Source organism: Paroedura picta, chromosome 17 (assembly GCF_049243985.1).
Source record: "Paroedura picta isolate Pp20150507F chromosome 17, Ppicta_v3.0, whole genome shotgun sequence".
NCBI classification, from domain to species: Eukaryota; Metazoa; Chordata; class Lepidosauria; order Squamata; family Gekkonidae; genus Paroedura; species Paroedura picta.
In genome coordinates this window covers 7,829,413-7,848,460 of record NC_135385.1, presented here as the reverse complement: position 1 = coordinate 7,848,460, position 19,048 = coordinate 7,829,413, and the positions used below count along the sequence as shown (strand labels likewise).

Genomic DNA, 19,048 nt, shown 5'->3' with positions numbered 1-19,048 from the left:
TTCTTGTGCGGGCGGCATGTTACCTCTGCCCCATTTTTGTACTTTGCTCTCCCCCCTCCCAGTCCAAAGAAAGTGTGGGATTTAATTTTGACCCAAGTGTGAAATCTGGAATCTACATCAGAGGCAAAAATGTCCCTTCCACCCCTTCCTACCCTGCTTCTGAGCTAAGCAAGGCAGCCATAGTCAGCATGATTTTGTCAGAGCTTGGACGCCAAACAGGGCCGGTTCTGGTTTGTACTCGGATGGGAGTCCATCAAGAATTACAAGGTTGCTATGTAGAGGTTAGCGATAGCAGACCATCTCTCTCTGGCTCTTCCCTGTATAGCGCCCACTAGCCAGGAAGCTAAGCAAGGTTGACCCTGGTAAGATGGGAGACGGCTAAGGAGGTCCAGGTTGGGATGCGGAGGCCGGAGACGGCAATCACCCTCAGTTCCTGTCTTGCTGCGAACACCCTTATGGCATCGCCATAATTCGGCCATGGCTTGATGTCACTTCCCGCCCCTGGCTAGCCAGTCACCATCTTAAACTGGGCTTCAAGTGGATTCTGGGAACCCAAACAGCAGAAGAGAAGAAAGCGAGATCCAGGGATAAAAGTTATGCTTAGAAAGTTCGCTCACAAAGAGTGAATACAATCCCACAGTGAATAAAATAGACCGTGGTTCTAACCCCTTCTCACATAACTATGCCGTCGACATGTCGAGGGTACGAGAAGATTCAGGACACGTGCACGGATACATCCCCATGTTCCCCCTACGCCCTCTTTTTCTCCCTCTCTGGATACAGCAAGGTCTATCAGATGGAAAATGGAAAAGGTTTACTGAGTAGAAGGAAGTTCCATAGAGCAGTGGGAGGAGTAAGATCACGGGGCAGGCTCCTCCCCTCCCCTCCCCTCGCATGGATTGGCTCGGGCCTAACCTCCCGCAGCTAGGAAACTGCAAACGTGAGAGGGAGAAATAGCCGAGCGGAGAAATTGCGGAGAAATAGCCGAGCGCACGTGAATATGCGGGGCGCGTTGTAGCAGTTGTACACACCTGACGTTTCACTGGTCAGTTGCATTCACTGTATGCGCACCGAAGGTCTAAATAGGGTAATTAGACTCCTACTGTCTAGATCAGGTTTTCTCAATCAGGGCTTTGTGAAACCCTGGGGTTTCTTGATGGCCCTGCAAGGGTTTCCCGAACGGGTGGGAGTGAATGAATTTTTAAGATATTTTTTTGAATGTGTTAAACTTTATTCGTTTATTTATTTATTGGATTTGTATACCGCCGTGAGCCACAAGTGTAACATAAAACTATCTCCAATCCATAAAACCACATGCAATATATACAACAATCGTCCAAAAAACAATTATCGGGTGACATGTCCATATATGGCTATGTTAACCCGCCCACCCCTCCCAAAATGACCAATGATGGACCTGGAGGGGATGGGAAGGGGAGGGGCCCTGGGTGGGTGTGTCCACAGCTCTGCCTCCCAATCTTATTCTGCATGATGGCGCCACTTCTGGGGTTTCTCGAAGCCTGAAGAATGTTTCAGGGGGTTCTAAATGATAAAAAAGTTGAGAAAGGCTGGACCAGATGAATGACAAATTTATGCATGCTGGAGGTGTCCTGCAATACCCCCATTTTGTGTAATGTGCATACATACCAGGTACCCACAGATGAGTCCAGCTCCAAAAATCCATTGGGGAGGGCAGCGCATGAAAATCTGGACTATTTTTTAAAGATAATAAACGGCGCAGTTATGTTTATCGCATTTCTCGTGCTTCACACACACACACACACACACACCACCGCTCTCTCTCTCTCTCTCTCTCTCTGAATTTGGCAGCAGCGTCAAGAAGGCGTGCAACCCCCAGGAGAAATTTCGCCTGTCTCATTAAACATCTCCAAGGCTCCCTTGAAACGCCTCCAATTTCACTTTGAAACGTTCTGCACGTGAAACCCGCCCCTCCCCTCCCCTCCCCTCCCCTCCTTCTCTCCCCAGGCAGACCCTACTTACTGCCAGTGGATTTCGTCACGCTTGAGGCCCCAAACTGCCCCCTCCAATATCGATCTGCCCTCGCAGGATCCTTTGGGAGCCAGGATTAAGGGGTGGAGCTGTTGAAGGATCATCAGCAGACATCCAAGGCCCTAAATGACCCAACGCTGCTTCTATCATTGCCTTCACTTTGTCTGCACAACAGCCCTGCGAGGTCGGTTAAGGCTGAGAGTGTGCGACTGTCCAAAAGCCCCCTGTTAATTTTCTCCCGGACCTGAGTTTTAATGGTTATACTTTCCTGGCTCTCTGGGTTTTTTTTAATCTCCTCTTCCATTTCTGCTCTCAGCTTCCGGGCGTCAAGGACACTGTACGATTTCTGTACGCGATTTATATGGATTTTTCTCACCGAGATAGCTGGGTGGTGTTTTTTTTTTTTAAACATATAAAATATGTATTACGCTAAATATTGACACTCCAATGATACTGAAAAACAAGGAAAGGGATTTGGTGCAAGGAGCCGAACGAGAGGCCAGAGCCGTAAAATAATCTCAGGTTCGGTGCACAGAAGAAGGAAGCGCGTTTTGGAACAGAGATGTTTTGTGGGGAGGGGGCCCTGTGAAGCACGAGGAATGCAAAATCAAACCCGCTTCCTTTGCTCAGTTGCTGCAGTACCTCTCCGGAGACGCGAGGCACCACTTGTAAGTCGTGAAAGCTCGCGCTGACGGGAAGGTTGCAAGGCTTCAAGACGCCACTGGATTTTCGTTTTCCTTGGACACGGCAAACATTCCCCCTTCCTTGCCGATGGCTGCTGGAAATGCAGAAACGTTTGCAATGGACCCCAAGCAGTTAGATCTGCAAGGAGGAACGAGAGATTGGGGGGCGAAAGCTTTCAAGCGTCCAATCCCCCTTTGTCAGCGACGCCTATACCCCCAACATCTCGTTGACAGCCAGGGTGGTGTAGTGGTTAAGAGTGGCAGACTGCAAACTGGAGAACCGAGTTGGATTCCCCGTTCCTCTACAAGCAGACAGCTGGGTGACCTTGGACCAGTCCCTGTTCTCGTAGAGCTGTTCTCTCTCTGCCCCACCTCCCTCACAGGCCTCCGTCTGCTGCCCTTCCGCCTCCTTATCCCCTCGCGAGATTACTGGCCACGGAATCCGCGACGCTACTGCGGCCGTTGTGTTTGTTCGCGATAACTCGCGGTTCACTGCTTTCCCTGAACCGCCTCCGCTGCCGTTTTATTTTCTGCGTCTTCCCCTGGCCTCTTCCACCTCTCTGCCTTTATCCATCTGTTTTGATTTGACTCGAGGACTGGGATTTGGGGAGGGGGTATCTCATTCCTCGTTTTTAACAGCGATATCTCCACTGCTCATGGAGCCTTTGGAAGGGGATTCGGTACAGATGACCACGGGTCAGTTCTGGAAGCGTCCGTCGGGGTTGAAGGCAAGTCATGAGAGGCATTGCTGCCAACCTCCAGGTGAGCCCTGGAGCTCTCCCGGAATTATAGCTGAACACCAGAGGATAAATATGCCAAGAAACGGGCTGCCTTGGAGTGTGGCATAAATGGGCATTATACCCCACTGTGGTTCTTCCCATCTCCAAATCCCAGTTTCCCAGGCTCTGCCGCAAATTATAGGAATTTCCAAATCTTGACCCAGCCATCCGCATTGTAACATAACTTTGGGGACTGATCTACCAAGACAATGCTTGGCGTGTCCATTACCACCTGCTCGATCTCTGCCGCTCTTTTTGGTGACGGCAGGAAGATGCAAAACACTTTGTCATGAGATAATCAAGGCAATGCCTCTCACAACATTGAAAAAGAACTAGTAGTTCTTGCTAGGACTTGTATACTTGCTAGGTTTGTGGGGGGAGGCAAAAAGAGGGATGCAATCCCAGCTGTGGTCCTGCGTCCCTTCCAGTAAAAACCCACAAGTTACATAGGGCAGCTCTAGGAATCATGGGAAACTCAGTGGTAAAACCATAGAGGTCTTGGTGATACCTAGAACTACCCAGTGTCACTTCCAGGTTCATACTGGAAGTGATATAGTGCCACAGCTGATTTTGCAGGCCCCCTTCCTGATAAAAACCATAGAATTTTCAGTGTTTCCTAGAATTACCGCATGTCACTTCCAGGTTTGTCCTGGAAGTGGCCTAGTGCGGCATGCAGTGCTGCCGTTTAAAAACAAAAAACAAAACTCCACCCCTCCCCCAGGGCTTGGCTTGATTTTGAGACTAAACCATGTGTGATGCCAGAGGACTTGACTTCAGGGATTTTTGGCTCTCTCTCTCCTCTGTCTCTCTCTCTGCTCCTTCCATGCAACAAAACTGCTTTTGGTTTTGAATTTCCCCCCTCCCTTTTAGCCTCCAGTGTGGTTAGGGGGGGCCTTGTAGTGCTCAGAAAAGAAAGCATTGATGAGAATTCGGTGAGAATTCATCTCCAGACTCGAAACTTCAAGCCCCGTTTCTCTCCACCCCATCTTGTAATTATCCGGATGGGTTTTCCAGCTAAGCTGAGGAATGCTCTTTCAGATTTGGGAAAGCCTCGCAGGGCTGAGGGTAACTCGAGACAGGAGCTAACCTCCTCTCCTCCGCTGATGCCATTGTCTCGGTCCCATCTGTCTTCGGACTCCATAGGAGAGAGCCAGGCTATTGATTTCCATTGCAAATGAAATCGGGAGACGGGTTAGAAATTTCTCAGTAATTGCAGGAGGAGGAGGAGGAAGGGGGAGAGAAAAGAGAAGCAGAGCAGGGTGGCCGCAGTGGCAGCCAGGGGGACTTAGACCCTGAGGTTCTCTGCCTCCAGGGAACGGATTTTAACCTCACAGCCGGCCGCCCAGTTGACTCTGTGCCATCGGGAGGGAAATGGCCTGCGAAGTTCAGCAAAGACGAAGGGAACTTACAGCAGACAGCCAAGAAGGGAAGGGTTAGGGAGGGGAGGAAAGCTTCGGCAGCCGGGGCCCGCCTCCTGCAAATTGGTTGGGCAGACTTCCGAATTCTGACATTCGGATCCCAGCCAGAGCCAGGCAGCCGAGGGGGAGAGAAGGAGGGAAATCATCTCAAACCAGCCGCCAGCGTGATTGTCGGAAATACTTCCCCCCTCTGAAATATTCCGTATCCCTTGGCCAGTTTGTGCGCCTGGGCTCCGTGCCCTGTGCGGAGTGCGGATTTGGGAACAATTGGAGCGAGATTCGGGGCATGGAAACCTCCCCCTACACATAGTGGCCCAAACGAGGCTCCCTGGGTTGCCAGTTTCCAGGTGGCAGCTGGAGATCCCCTGTAATTACATAGGATTTCCAGGATGCACACATCAGTACCCCTGGAGAAAATGGCAGGTTTGGACAGCGGGCTATATGGAATTATTGCCCCCTCCAAACGCCACCCTCCTCAGGCTCCACCCCCCAAAAAAATCTCCAGGAATTTCCCTATCCAGAGCTGGCACACATAGCTGCGTGTACAAGCAAATGTTCCAGACATTCCTGTGATCGGCCCATGTGTGTACATGCAAGAGGCCCCAGACCAGCTCATGATTTGACAATATGTGTACATGCCAAAAGCCCCAGCTTGGGAACATCCCATGTGTACACAGAAAAAATCCCCAGCCTGGCCTGTGATCAGCCTGCGTGTACAAGCGAAAGGCCCCAGACCGGCGTGTTTACACAAAAAGACCGATGTGTGTACATGCAAAAAAAAAAAAAAAAGAACCAGAGAGGTCAGTGATCAGCCCATGTGTGTACACACCGAAGGCCCCAGCATGGCCTGGGAACATCTCGCGTATACCTGCAAAAAGTCCCGGCCTGTTCCGTGATCCACTCATGTGCAGACAGTCCTAGGCCTGTGTTCACATGAAGCGCCCCAGCCTGGCCTAGGATTACCCAGGTGTCGGTGTAGAAAACCCCAGATTGGCTGGTGATGAGCCTGTGTGTACAGGCAAAAGGCTTCAGGTTGGCCCCTGAGTCCAACAAGAGTGCGTAAAACGGGCATGCAGGCCGTGAAAAAAATACGCCTTATATGCCGCTGGCATGCTAACTGTGGCGCTATCAAAATAAATGGAAAGGAAGTCGGAGGGCCTCTCTGGCTTAGCAGCTGCAGAGGAAACGGGCATAACGGGGAGTCCCTTTGTAAGACTCAGGAACCGTTCAAGGTTGCCTGGATGTGAGGTCTGGCTCTTGTCTCCGGGAAAAAACGGGGAGGAACATTCCTCCGGGGTCCTTTTACGGGGCTTTCCTCTTTCCCTTGCACCCCAGCGCCACCATTTCTGCGCTCTGGAAAACAAGCAACTGGAGAGGGAAACGGAACAAGGGCAGCCGGAAACCGAGTGGAAATGATCCGTGCTCTTTTCCGAAGATAAACAATCTCACATTGCCTTCTGGCGGCTTGGAGGGGAGGGGGACTGACCCTCGAGCTTCAAAGCTGGGAAGAGGTTGGAGGGTCTCCGGAACAGCCCTCCCCATAACGCACACACACATGCATATGTTCTGCAGAAAGGGTGATCTTCCAAGTCGGGTGGCCAGAGGTCATCTCCATGGCGACAGGGGTGACCAGCTGTTGTGGAGGTGCAACCGTGGGGGCCGTGGTTATCCCCAGCCGGCTGCAGTGATGGAAAATCAGCTCCATTTTGAGCCTGCCCAGACGGAGCGATGGTATCTCGCCTCGCAGTTAAGGTGGACTAATCTTGGGCATCTCCTCTGCTCCAGGATCCCGGTGTCAGTGCAGTTGATTTCCCAGAAAGCATGTCCACACTGCAAAGGCATTGCTCAGCACGGTTTGGCCCGTATTCGAAAACCCGGGTTTGATTGACAAGAGATATTTTAGAAATTAGGGATGTCTCTGGTCTGAACAACTGGGGCTTTCACGAGCTTCTTTCCACCTTCGGCCGGTGGCTTTTAGAGGGAGAATCGAGTTGGATTCCCTGGTCCCCCACATGCGGCCACCATTTTCCAATTTAAAACTTCCCCCTGTGACCACTTGAACTTCTAATAGGATTAAAAAGACAGCTGCCCCAGCTTTCCCCCCCCCCTGTGCTTTGAGGGAGTGAAGAGGGAGAATATTTGCAATCCGAGAAAGGTCATCAATCCTTTGGACTCCACTCCAGTTCAAAAAACATAGTAGAGGGAATAAAGATGCCAAGATTGGTGATCAATGGCAGCTGCATTCCCAGTTATAAAGCCGGTCTCTTTGATTTACTCGTTATTCTAGGGAGGCACTCGAATCTGCTAAACATCTTTGCTATACTGCATATTTTTGGGATACTTCCACGATGCTGTGTACTAATTTCCTGCTAATTTACTCTCACCTTTTATACGTAGTCTAGTAATTTCCATTTCATTGTCTGAATAAGCATGCGTGCACACGAAAGCTCACCCCTTGAATAAAACTCCGTTGGTCTTAAAGGTGACCTTTAATGTTATATTTAAATGCCTCCTTTCCCCCTGACCTGGAGGTTTTGGGGCAAATGATCTCTGCCACCAGCAGATCAGTTGTCATGCCAGGGGATCTCCAGTCACAACCTGGAAGTTGGCAACCCTGTGAAAAATGCTCCTTTTTACTGAAATGCAACCAAAGGATGAACTGGCTGTGAACCGTCCTCGTCTTCTAAATGTGTACCAGTTAGAGCTGCCAGCCACCAGCTGGCACCTGGAGGTCTCCCAGAATGACATGTAGTCCCCAACCAACAGAGACCAGTTCTCCTAGAAGAACGGGTTGCTTTTGGAAAGCGGACCCTATGGCATTCTACCCTGCAAAATTCTCTAGCCTCTCCCAGAGCAGTCATTTCAGGGGACCCCCACCTCCCACCTGAGGGCTGGAATCCCTTAGTTCATGGATCTAGATTGGGAAACGGCTTGAAATTTGGGGAGGGCAGGGGGAACTCAGTGGGGGTAGAATGCCATAGAAGCCAACTTTGGCTCTTCAGATGTCCTTGCACCACAATTCCCACGAGTCCCTGCAGCATGTGGCAGGGGCTGATGGGAATTGTAGTCCATAGCCGTCTTGAGGGCTGCAGTTTAGCCACTCCTGCTATAGAGCGATCTCCAAAGCACCCACTTTATCTAGGGGTACGATCTCTGTAGCCTGGAGCTGAGCTGTCATTCTGGGGGATCCCCAGGCCCTACTTGGAGGCTGGCATCCCTACTACCCACCAACCAGGAGCTTAGAGGCAGCCCAGGGACTCCCCAGACAGGTCCTTTGGAAGCCCCTGCCAGCCCTCTCGACAAACCACATCTCCCCCCCCACCCCCCAACTTAGTCCTCTCCATTTTTCCCACCATTCCTTCTTCCAGCCCAGAAACCTAATAATAATTTCCCCCTCCCCTGTGCTAAAAGGAAAGAGAAACACCAGCCCTTCGAAGCGCTGCCACGTCATTTTCTCAAGCTGTGCTCGCGCCTCGAACCCGCTTCCGCGTGGGGAATCCTTTGATTTTCCATGTCTTTGTTCCTCCGATTCTCTCTCTCTCTCTCTCTCTCTCTCTCTCTCATGCCCACATACAGCTCTCCCCCCCCCCTTCCCACTTCATTGGGACAAGAACTAGGGGAGGGGACAAGCAGGGAAGCAATGAGAGGTTGGATCCATGCAGCGGGTTGCTACAGAGCAAAGCTCTTTGCTGTATTTTAATTGAACTGTCTTTTCAGGGAGATATATGCTTTAACGGCATTCCAACTACTGCCGTGTTCGGGGGGGGGGGGAAATCCAGCCGTAATGCAAGAGAAGGGAGTTTAAAATGCGCTGGGAGGGGAGAAAGAGGCCGGAAAGGGGAATAATTCCAAAGAGGCCTCAGTGTTCATCAGTGAGAGCCATGTTCAAGATGAACATGGAGATGAACAGGGCCAGGCCGCAGGGTTTCATGTGCCAGATCCCACTCGGCCAGAAAGCTCACCCCCCCCAAAAAAAATGTGGGTTCCAGAGAAAGAGGAGAAGCGTTTGTTTTTATGCCCCCCTTTTCACTACCCGAAGGAGTCTCAAAGCGGCTTACTAAACCCTTTCCCTTCCTCTCCCTGCAACAGACACCCTGTGAGGGAGGTGGGGCTGAGAGAGCTCTGGGAGAACTGCTCTGCGAGAACACCTCCAGGAGAACTGTGACTGGCCCAGGGTCACCCTGCTGGCCGCCTGTGGAGGAGTTAGCCATATTGGTCTGCAGTAGAATGGCTGGATTTGAATCCGGTTGAAGACCAACTGGATTTGGGGGGCAGAAGCCTTGGAGTTTTATCTCTCTCAAAAGCTTGTTGGCGTCTCAGATGCTCCTGGGCTCAAATCTAGACACCTATCTAGATTGGACTCCCAAAACCTGAAATATCTTGCCGATCTCTGCGATGCGACTGAACACGAATCCAGACGCACAAGGGATCTGTTATTTATATCCATTGTTTATTCCTCCCTAGACCGTATGCTTCTCTGCTTCCTTTCCCCTGTGTTATTTTGGGGGGTCGGGTGGGTGGAAATAAATAAAAAAGTGAGCAGGAGACAGCAACGGTGCTAATGATCTCCACAGGACACGCACCATGAAAGGAAAGCAATCAGGGACTTGCGAAGGCCGGGACGTAATTTGCGTGGATGGATACGAGGCGGGTGGATGAGAGGCAGAAAAATTGGCCGTCGCTGCATCGCACGATGTCCCCAGATCTTGTCAGGATGGCAGCGGGGGGAATGAGGGGTGGCTGCAGCCTCACCTGAGGAACTAACTTTCTCCCTGTGGGGGAAGTGGGCAGTTCCCCTGGATACAATGGCTGCTCTGGAGGGTGACCCTATCGAGGTCTTCCCCTCCCCAAATCCTTTCCTCTCCAAACTCCACCCCCCAAATCTCCGGCTGTTTCACATCCCTCACAGCCTCACTCCTGTCTTACAAATGGAGAGCTAGAGCTTCCTTTATTGAAACAGTCCATCTTCAAAAAGGACGTGGGCAAAACAGAGAGGGTGCAGAGGAGAGTGATGGGGAGGATCCGGGGCTTGTGGACCAAGCCCTAGGAGGAAAGGCTGAGGGACCTGGGAATGTCCAGCCTGGAGAAGAGGAGGCTCAGAGGGGACAGGAAGGCTCTCTTGAAGTATTTGAAAGGTTGTCCCTTAGAGGAAGGCAGGGAGCAGTTCCTGTGGGCAGCAGAGTTCTTTCCCATCATCTACTGCTTAGTCCTTTCAACTGGAGAGGCTCCTGGGGATTGAACCTGGGACCTTCTGCCTTCCAAGCAGATGCTCTGCCACTGAGCCACCGTCCTTTTCCATGGCTCTCTGGAGTCTCACGCTGAGGTCTTTCCCATCTCCTTCTGCCCGGTCCTTTTTAACTGGAGATGCCAGAGATTGAACTCTTCCACCGAGCCCGGGCAGCTGTGTAAGACGGAATTAAGAGGTTGCATTGGGGGTGGGCGGGTTGGTGGATATTTTGTTTGTGGTTTTAACATCTGAATCCCCCCTTTCTCAGTCCGACAGCTAAGGCCCTCCTGGCCAAGTCACCGTTTTGCCGAAAGGGCCGAAGCGAGCAGGGGAAAGGAACCATAACCTCACGTATGTTGAGGTTCTCCTGGGATGCAACCCGAATGACCTCCTCGAGCCCTCAGTGCAAGGAGGATCTGTCCATCTCCACCACATCCGGTTTCCTTCCCCTCCCCCAGGATCTGCATCTTGTCAACAGCCCCCCCCGCCCCGCGCCCCCCCCCCACTCGCTGTTGGAAACAAGAAAGCAGAGTCGTCTCTCCCCCCCAATTCCCAGTGCAGCCAAGGGCTTCAAAGCTCAGGCCTGTTTTTATCACTGCTGTTCTCCGCTGCTCCCCTAATCGACGTCTGTTGCGAGGACCAGACACAGTCCAGATGGCAGTGCACCAATCGCAGAGCGCAGCCAGTCGGGAGAGATCAGATATCGCCGTTCGGGAGGGAGGTGGGAGGGGAGGGAGAGGATCGGCTGGTTGGAGGCGCTTCCCAGCTGGATCTCGCAAATCCGCCAAGGAAACAAAACAAAGCCAGAGATCTCCGGCGTTGTGACGGGATCATCAAACCCTGGAGTCCCCGAAGACGGGGAGCATGCTGGAGGAGGGGGATTCTCTCTCCGGGAAGTGATTTGTCCGGAGGAAGCGGCTGGAAACAGGATGGGGAAATTCAGGGGCCACTGGCTCTTGAGATGGGACCCGGTGACTGGAGGTCTGGGCTGCTGGAGAGGACAGGAAAAGGGGCTTGCTGCCCCCCTTTTGGACTTCAGCAGCTCTTTGTCTCTCCCCATCTCCAAAGCCCCATCGGCAGAACTGCTTCGTCTGATAAAAGAAGACGCGGTCCGTTCTTAACCATCTCGCAGCAATATTTATTCTTCTCTGTCACTGCTAGCGGCCCTGAGCCCATTTCGGGATGAGCAGCCAAGGAGGAAATTTGTAAATATAAATAAATATATCGATGGATAAAGCCCGGGCCTTGAAGATATGGGTAGCCAAGAACTCGGCAAGCATCCGGTTCCCTACCGCCTCTGGGGATCATGATGCACCATAGAGTACTAGCTCCCTCCTCTCCGGGGTTCCTCCGAGTCTTGGTGGTGCCCTCCAAGGTTCAGAATTGCCCCTGTTAAGTAGAAAGTAGCTAGGGAGGGAAATCAGGAAATGCTGTTTGTCTTCCCCTCTCCCTTGATCCGAGTCAGAATGTCTCACAGGGCCAGATTTTGACAGCAGTGGCTTTTCCTTATACCTTTTTTTAAACGCAAAAGCCAGCCCCCCCCCCCAAACACACTGCATCATGTTTTCGTTTAGCTTAAAAAAAAAAAAAGCAGCCCAACCCAAAATACATAAGCAGGGAGAGGCGGGGAGGGGGAGAAGAGGCAGTCATTTGAATCAGCTTGTCTCTCTGCTTCCCTCCGCAGATAACGACGCCCGGCCATGCAGTCCTTTCGCGAAAGGTGTGGTTTCCACGGCAACCAGCCGAACTACCAGCCGACTTCTTCGCAAGATTCATCACGCCTGGAGAATTACAGACATCACAGCCAAGCGGGCCCGCACTGTGAGCGGCAGCGACTGGTGGCGAAGGAGTACTACGGCCAGCCGCAGCCACAGCCGCAGCCGCAGCCGCTGCCTTACCCAGGGTACGGCGAGAACAGCGCCGTGGAGAAGTACCACCGGGGAAATAAGCAATTACGCAGCCAGCCGCTGCAGGGCAGGCCGTCATCCTTTCCAAATTACGCCGTCCAAGAGAATAGCCCCTACCCGGCCCGCTATTCCGGGGAGGAAGGCCTGCAGGCTTGGGGGTCTCAGCCGCAGCCGCAGCCAGCTCCACAACCTTTACCGGGAGGAGTAGCTAAGTACGAGGAGAACTTGATGAAAAAGACAGCTGCTCCCTCGGGCAACAGGCAGTACCACGAGCAAACCCCTCAGCTCCCGTTCCGAACTCACTCCTTACACCTCCCACAGCAGCCGCCGCCTCCTCCTCCTCCTCAGCAGTCAACCTTGACATATCCCAAGCTCCCCCGGCAGAAGCTCCAGAATGACGTCTCTTCCCCCATGCCGTTCCCGCAGGGCGCCCACTTCCCCCAGCATTCCCAGTCCTTCCCGCCTTCCTCGACATATTCGTCTGTCCAAAGCGGGAGCCAAGCAACGCATTCCTACAAAAGCTGCAACGCTCCCTCGGCCCCACCGCCCCCGCCCCCACCACATGAACGGGGCCTTGGCAATGCCACTACCTTGCCAGCCGGGCAAAGGGTCCAGAGTCTGCACGGCTACCCGGCAAACCGTATTAGCTATGACCAACAACAACAGCAGCAGCAGCAGCAGCAGCAACAGTCCTTGCAAGGGAGACATCATGCGCAGGAAGCACTTCACTATCAAAGCCTGGCCAAGTACCAACATTACAACCAGCCGGGCCAGAGCTACTGCCAAGCCGATGCACCGGTGAGGACGCCTGACCAGTATTACCAAACTTTCAGCCCCAATTCCAGCCATTCCCCGGCCCGGTCGGTCGGCCGGTCACCGTCGTATAGCTCCACCCCTTCCCCGTTAATGCCCAACTTGGAGAATTTCCAATACAGCCAGCAGTCTCTGAGCACGGGGACATTCCCAGCCAGCCTCGCTGACCACAGCCACTTCATGCCTTTGCTGAACCCTTCGCCAACAGACGGTGCGAGCCCAGACACTCAGCCCGCAGGGAACTGCAAAAATTTGCAGAAGGAGAAAATCCCCGAGAACCTCCTTTCCGACCTGAGCCTCCAAAGCTTAAGTGCGCTCACCTCTCAAGTCGAGAACATTTCCAATACTGTCCAGCAGCTACTGCTTTCCAAGTCCACGGGGATGGCTCCAAAGAAAGGTCTCAAAAATTCCCCTCGGACCCCCGAGCAGCTCAAAAGTCAGCACTGCAGCCCTGAAGGCAATAATTACTCTGCCGAGCAAGCGGGGACTCCCCTCTCTGACCCCCTCAGCACCCCGCAGTCGGTCCATGCTGAAACCCAGGAGGCCGACTACCTGAGCGGGTCGGAAGACCAACTGGAGAGGGGCTTCCTGTATTGTAATCAAAGCCGCAGCCCGGCCCGCGTCAACAACACCTCCAAGACCAAACCGGAGTCTGTGTCCACATGCTCGGTGACGTCTCCGGATGACATGTCGACCAAGTCGGACGATTCCTTCCAAAGCATCCACGCCAGCCTGCCGCTGGAAACCTTTACCAAGTTTGTTGGCAGTGAGAGGGACTGCCCCAGACTGCTTCTCAGCGCCCTTTCCCAGGAGGAGCTGGCGTCCGAAATCATCGGTTTGCAAGACGCTATCAACGAGAAAGCCGACAAAGGCTGGGCCAATTCTCCTGTGCCAAATAAAGACCCCGACAAATCCCCTTTCCAGAACCACAGAGCCTGCCTGGACGCGGTGGTCAAGAGCCCGTGGTCCAACCAAGGGGACTCAAGTACACTCGCGGAACCTCTGAAGTTAGACAAAACCTTGGAAGGGAACAACCGAAAGAACTTCACCGAGGAGGTTTACGACAGCTCCCAGGTGGCGTTTACAGCTGCAGACACCAAGAGTTCCATAAAAACAACCAGCTCGGTAGGATACCCCGGCAAACCCAACATCTCAGTCGTCACCTCCAGCTCCGAAACCACGACCTTCAGCTGCTACTCAAATGCCACAGCCAATTCCATGGGTTCCGATAACGCCATGGAGAATTTTGACTGGCCCGACGAGAACCTCAGTGACACGTGGAAAGAGCTCGGGTCCAGCCTGCAAGCCTCGGACCTCCCCAAGAGTTTGTTCTCCGGCAAGCTGAGCGAGAGTGGTGAGGAGAAAAAAAACGCCTGCTGCCTCAGCCTTTGCGACAGTGAGCAACCGGCCGAGACCGAGCAAGCGGAGATGTTCAGCCAGCAGCAAGGCAACAAGGGCGAGAGTTTAACGTATGACGAGACCGCTCGAGCAGACAACGAACATTGGCTCGAGGACACAACAAGGCAGTCCTGCTCGGGAGGAGACTTCAGCGAACTCCCCATGATGTCCTCGCCAGACTTGAAAGAATCTGATTTGGAACCGGAAGAGTATTCCTCCCTGTGTGATCTCGCTGGATCTGAGCAAAAATCGATGACCTACGATGCGTTTACACCCAAGTCTGCCGAGAATGCCCCAGCTCTCTCCCTCCGAGAAACGCCAGGGTCGGCGGAAGAATCCACGACTGCAGGGGAGAAGAATACGGCTCCCTCCTCGCACTTGTTGGATCAGTCCGTCATTCTTTTAGGCCCGACGGTCGGGACCGAAACAAAGGTGAAAAGCTGGTTCGAGTCTTCTCTGTCTCACTTGAAGCCGGAGGAGGAGGCAGCGGGAGGCGTAGAGTCCCTTCTTGAAAAGACGGAAACACCAGCAGCCTTGCCGGCAAAGAAACCGTTGTTGCCAGAAAAGGCCGTCTGCGTGTCGGAACCCACCTCCATGGGCAAAAGTCTTCGGAGCAAGAAGGTCCTCAGCAGATCATCCGGAGGAGAAGAGCTGGAGAAGCCCATGGCGAGCCCATGTACAGCCACCCAAGCGGCTGGTATAGTGGTCAACACATGTGCAGGGCCAAATAATCTGATTGAAATGCCAAGTAAGAACGCCCATGGGCAGACGCCGAGGTTTCCGGCCGAGGGTTTGCCGGCGCGGATGTGTACTCGCTCGTTCACCGCCTTGACCGAACCCAGGATGCCGGATCCTCTGGAAGGCTCCAAGGCCTCGGCCCTTCAGGAAAAGCTGGGCAAGAAGCTGCCTTGTGCTCTGAAACCGAGAGCCGCTTTCAAAGCCAGGAAGGCCAACGGGAAGCCCTCCCCGAAGCCAAGCGATCCGGCTCCTCAACTAGTCCCCGATGTCGCGCAAAACGAAGACCTGGCTGGCCAGAAGGCCAAAGAAGCTGATTCGCAAGAGGCCGAAGTGAAGGATCAACAGTCCATGATCCTCCGCTCTCGCACCCGGACTCAGGAGGTGTTCTGCACCAAGCGAAGGAGAGAGAAAGGGGCCATGGATGTGGGGCTGCTGAAGAACGGGAAGCCGAGCAAGATGTTCCAACCCAACAACCATCTGCCCGGCCCTTGCAAAATGAACCCTGCAAGCCAGTCCCCGAAAGAGAGCAAACTGGGGAAGAGAATGAAGCTGGCGAAAGCCCTGCCGGGGATTGGCACCAAGCGGCCCCTTCACACCTTGAAAAGGAAGTCCCCTTTCATGCCCCCGATCCCGGCCAAGAAACGGAACTTGATTTTGAGAAGCAGCAGCCAGAGTGGCATGGAGAAGGAGGAAAAGCCTGAAGCCGATCCTGGCTTGTTGAAGAGGCTGCCCCCATCCCCCAAAGCCAAAGTGGTTTCCAAGAGTCCCTGTGAAGCATTGACAAAGTCCCTCCCGGCGAAAGACACCCCCGCCGTCTGCATAAAAATCACCTCCCGAGCTGCCTTCCAAGGAGCCATCAAGACCAAGGTGCTCCCTCCCAGGAAGGGCAGGGGCCTGAAGCTGGAGGCCATTGTCCAGAAGATCACCTCTCCCAACTTGAAAAAGTTTGCCTGCAAAACCACCCCCGTGGCCGTCTCGGCCGCCATCGCGGCCACCGCCACCTCGCACAATAATCCGCTGAGCCCTTCCCTACCGGAGAGGGAGCAGGCCTCAAAGAATGCGAGCGTAACCCCAGCCGTGGGGGAAGCCAGACCATTAAACCCAGCCGTGTCACAAAAGGCTCCCGCCGCTCCAGCAGCCGAGCAATTATGCAGAAACCCGAACAACAGATCCTTCCGAGGGAAACTAATGAACAGTAAGAAACTGTCCTCCAACTGTTTCAAGGGTGAGGCCTATTCATCTCCCGAGACGCTGGAGCACAGCAGCGACAGCATGGCTTCCAGCGGCACCAGCCTGCTGCCCAAGAAAAGGAACCGAAAGGGGAAAGCCGCCGTTTTCCGAGCAGCCAAAAATAGCTTGGACAAGTGCCCTCACCTGAGCCCCGCTCTGCTCCTGGTGTCTAGGGAGAAGGCGGCGGCGGCAGCGGTGGGAGGGAAAATAGAAGAGAGACAAAGAGAGGGGAAGAAGCCCAAGACCGAGGACAAAGGCTTCAGCAATGCCGATAGCTCCGAGGGAAAAGCCTCGCAGGCCCAAACTCGGGCGCAGAAGCAGCGCGCCAACCACGCCAACTACAACGGCTACACGAAGAGACAAAGGAAGCGCCTCAGTCGCCGGAAGGCCAAGAGCGTCTCGTCGAGGTGTAAGAGCCGGGCCAAGAGGCGGCACCCCCAGCAGACCCCGCTGCTGAGCCCCGCCGAGCCGGAAATCCGGCTGAAGTACGTGTCGTGCAAGCGGTTGCGGGTAGACAGCCGGGCACCCCCGTTCTCCCCGTACGTCCGCGTCGAAAAGCGCGATGAGTTTGTCACCACCTGCACCATCGTCAACTGCCCTGCTGAGGAGGCCAAGCTCCACAACGAGCAGCGTCCTTCGTCCAGTCAGAGCGGGCTTTTCCGGACGGCCCATCCGCGGCCCCAGGCCATCCTACCTCTGTCGTCCACCATGCACCTCGGCCCGGTGGTCTCTAAGACCCTCAACGCCACCTGCTTGGTCTGCTGCCTGTGCCGGAACCCGGCCAATTACAAAGACCAAGGGGACCTCTGCGGGCCATATTATCCTGAGGACTGCCTGCCGAAGAAGAAGTCGCGGCTGAAAGAGAAGATCAAAGTGGAGGGGGTGGGCGAAGAACCTCCCTCGCCTTCTCCGGCAGATCGACTGCTCAAAGCGACAGATAATAATTGTGCAACTAGTACGGCGGCGGCGGCAGCGGCGGCGGGTGGAAAGCCGCCAAGGTTGGACAGTGGTGCTGACTCAGCTAAGCAAAGTGCGCTCCGCTCCAGTTCGAGGGGGATGTTTAGGAAACTACAAAGCTGCTACTGCTGCGATGAGAGGACAGAGGGAGAGGAGGCGGCGGCAGCAGCGGCGGCGGCAGCTGCCGAGAAGCCCAGGAGGCACGAATGTGGCAAAGCCGAGTTGCCGCCTCCGGAGCCGGTCGGAGACACGCAAGAGCACTGGGTCCATGAGGCCTGCGCAATATGGACCGCTGGGATTTACCTGGTGGCGGGGAAGCTCTATGGGCTGCAAGAGGCAATAAAGATGGCTTCCGACGCGGTAAGAGCCTCTCCCTTAGCTAAGGTCTCTGGTCGTGGGCCTCCCAGGAGGCATGTCAGCTGGAAGGGGTGGGCCAGACCTGGATTTTCAGGGGTAGGGGTGGAGGTGGGCAGAACGGATTCAGGAAGCTTCACCTGGAGACTCAACTTGTATGGGAGTGCGTCAGCCATTGTGGTGTTTGATTGGAATCTGGGGGAGGGGGCAGAGGACACTTCCTGGCCCCAAGGACCACAGTCTCCACCCAGTTCACTCCACTGGATGTATGAATTGCCACTGGTCAAGGAAGTGGGGACATCTTTGCGATTGGGTTACCAGGGAAGGGGGAGGGTCCTTTTTGCTTGGAAGCTTTTGAAGACACGGCTGCCCAGACTTGGGAACCAACCCATCTTTTCACCAGGCAGCCAAAGGTCTAGCTACCTGCAAACCAAGTTTGTTGTTCTGGGAGCGGGTTCACAGGGAGGGAAGTTTGCAAGGGAGCAGCGGGCAGTGGGGACAGGTGCGCGCTTGGATCAAGGCTCTTTGCCAATCTACTCCGACTCTGGCATCCCAACATGAACCAACCAAATAACTCTAGGAGACTCATGAGCCAACCACCATGCTCACAGCAGCCCTGCTCTGTTGTCGGGCTCTGATAATTCAGAGGTAGACTGCCTCTGTTCGCAGAAGGTCCATTTCACCGCTCCTGCAAACAGCGACTCAAAAACCCACCCTTCTCAGATTCGTTTAGTAAAAATCCCGTTCGCTCATCCACTGTCACCTGCCACCCCCTTGAACCTTCACAGAATCAGCCTCTCTGTCAGAGGGCTATCCAGCCTCTGTTTAAAAATTTCCAAAGATGGAGAACTCACCACCTCCCGAGGAAACCTGTTCCACTGAGAATCCGCTCTCACTGTCAGGAACTTCTTCCGGATGTTTAGACGGAATTTCTTTTGCATTAATTTCATCCCATTGGGTCTGGTCTGTCCCTCCGGGGCAAGAGAAAGCAACTCTACTCCATCCTCTATAGGGCAGCCTTTTAAATCCTTCCTCCCCGCTAAGCACCTGGCTAAGGAGGAAGGGAAGGGAGGAAGAGCACCATCTTATACATGTGACAGGAAATGTAATCAGGCTGAGAGGTCAGGAGCTATGTTGCCAGAATCTAGAGACAATCCTGTTTCTCCTGCAGGAAGCAGGAACCTCCAAGGGTCATGGGGTCTGGCCAGCTATCTAGCAATGCCTGCCCTTGATGCTGGTTTCTCACCCACTGATCCGGGATATACTGGTGCATTTGCTGTCGAGAAACTCCTGAAACATTCTTTAGGCTTGAAAAACCCTAGAAGTGGCATGAACATGCAGAATAGGGTGGGGAGGGAAGCATAACTGTGCATACCCCCACCCAGGGCCCCTCCCCTTCCCACCCCCTCCAGGCCCATCATTGGCCATTTGGGGAGGGGGTGGCAGGTTGACATGACCATATGTGGCCATATTACCCAATAAAGGTTTAATAATTTTTAAAATATATTTAAAAATCATTAACTCCCACCCATTC

At 53.8% G+C, this 19,048-nt stretch overlaps 1 protein-coding gene across 3 annotated transcripts in view; it reads left to right on the top strand.

Annotated features, from left to right (window-relative positions):
• RAI1 (retinoic acid induced 1) overlaps positions 1-19,048 on the top strand; it is a 124,387-nt gene that overhangs the window by 97,360 nt on the left and 7,979 nt on the right. For 2 of the 3 annotated variants that reach the window (XM_077317229.1, XM_077317228.1), the window contains one exon: positions 11,802-17,520. In XM_077317229.1, coding sequence (XP_077173344.1) covers positions 11,818-17,520 — 5,703 coding nt within the window. In that variant the 5' untranslated portion in view covers positions 11,802-11,817. Of the gene's footprint in view, positions 1-10,873; positions 11,227-11,801; positions 17,521-19,048 lie in introns of those variants that run through there. The other variant, XM_077317230.1, reaches the window with a different exon arrangement.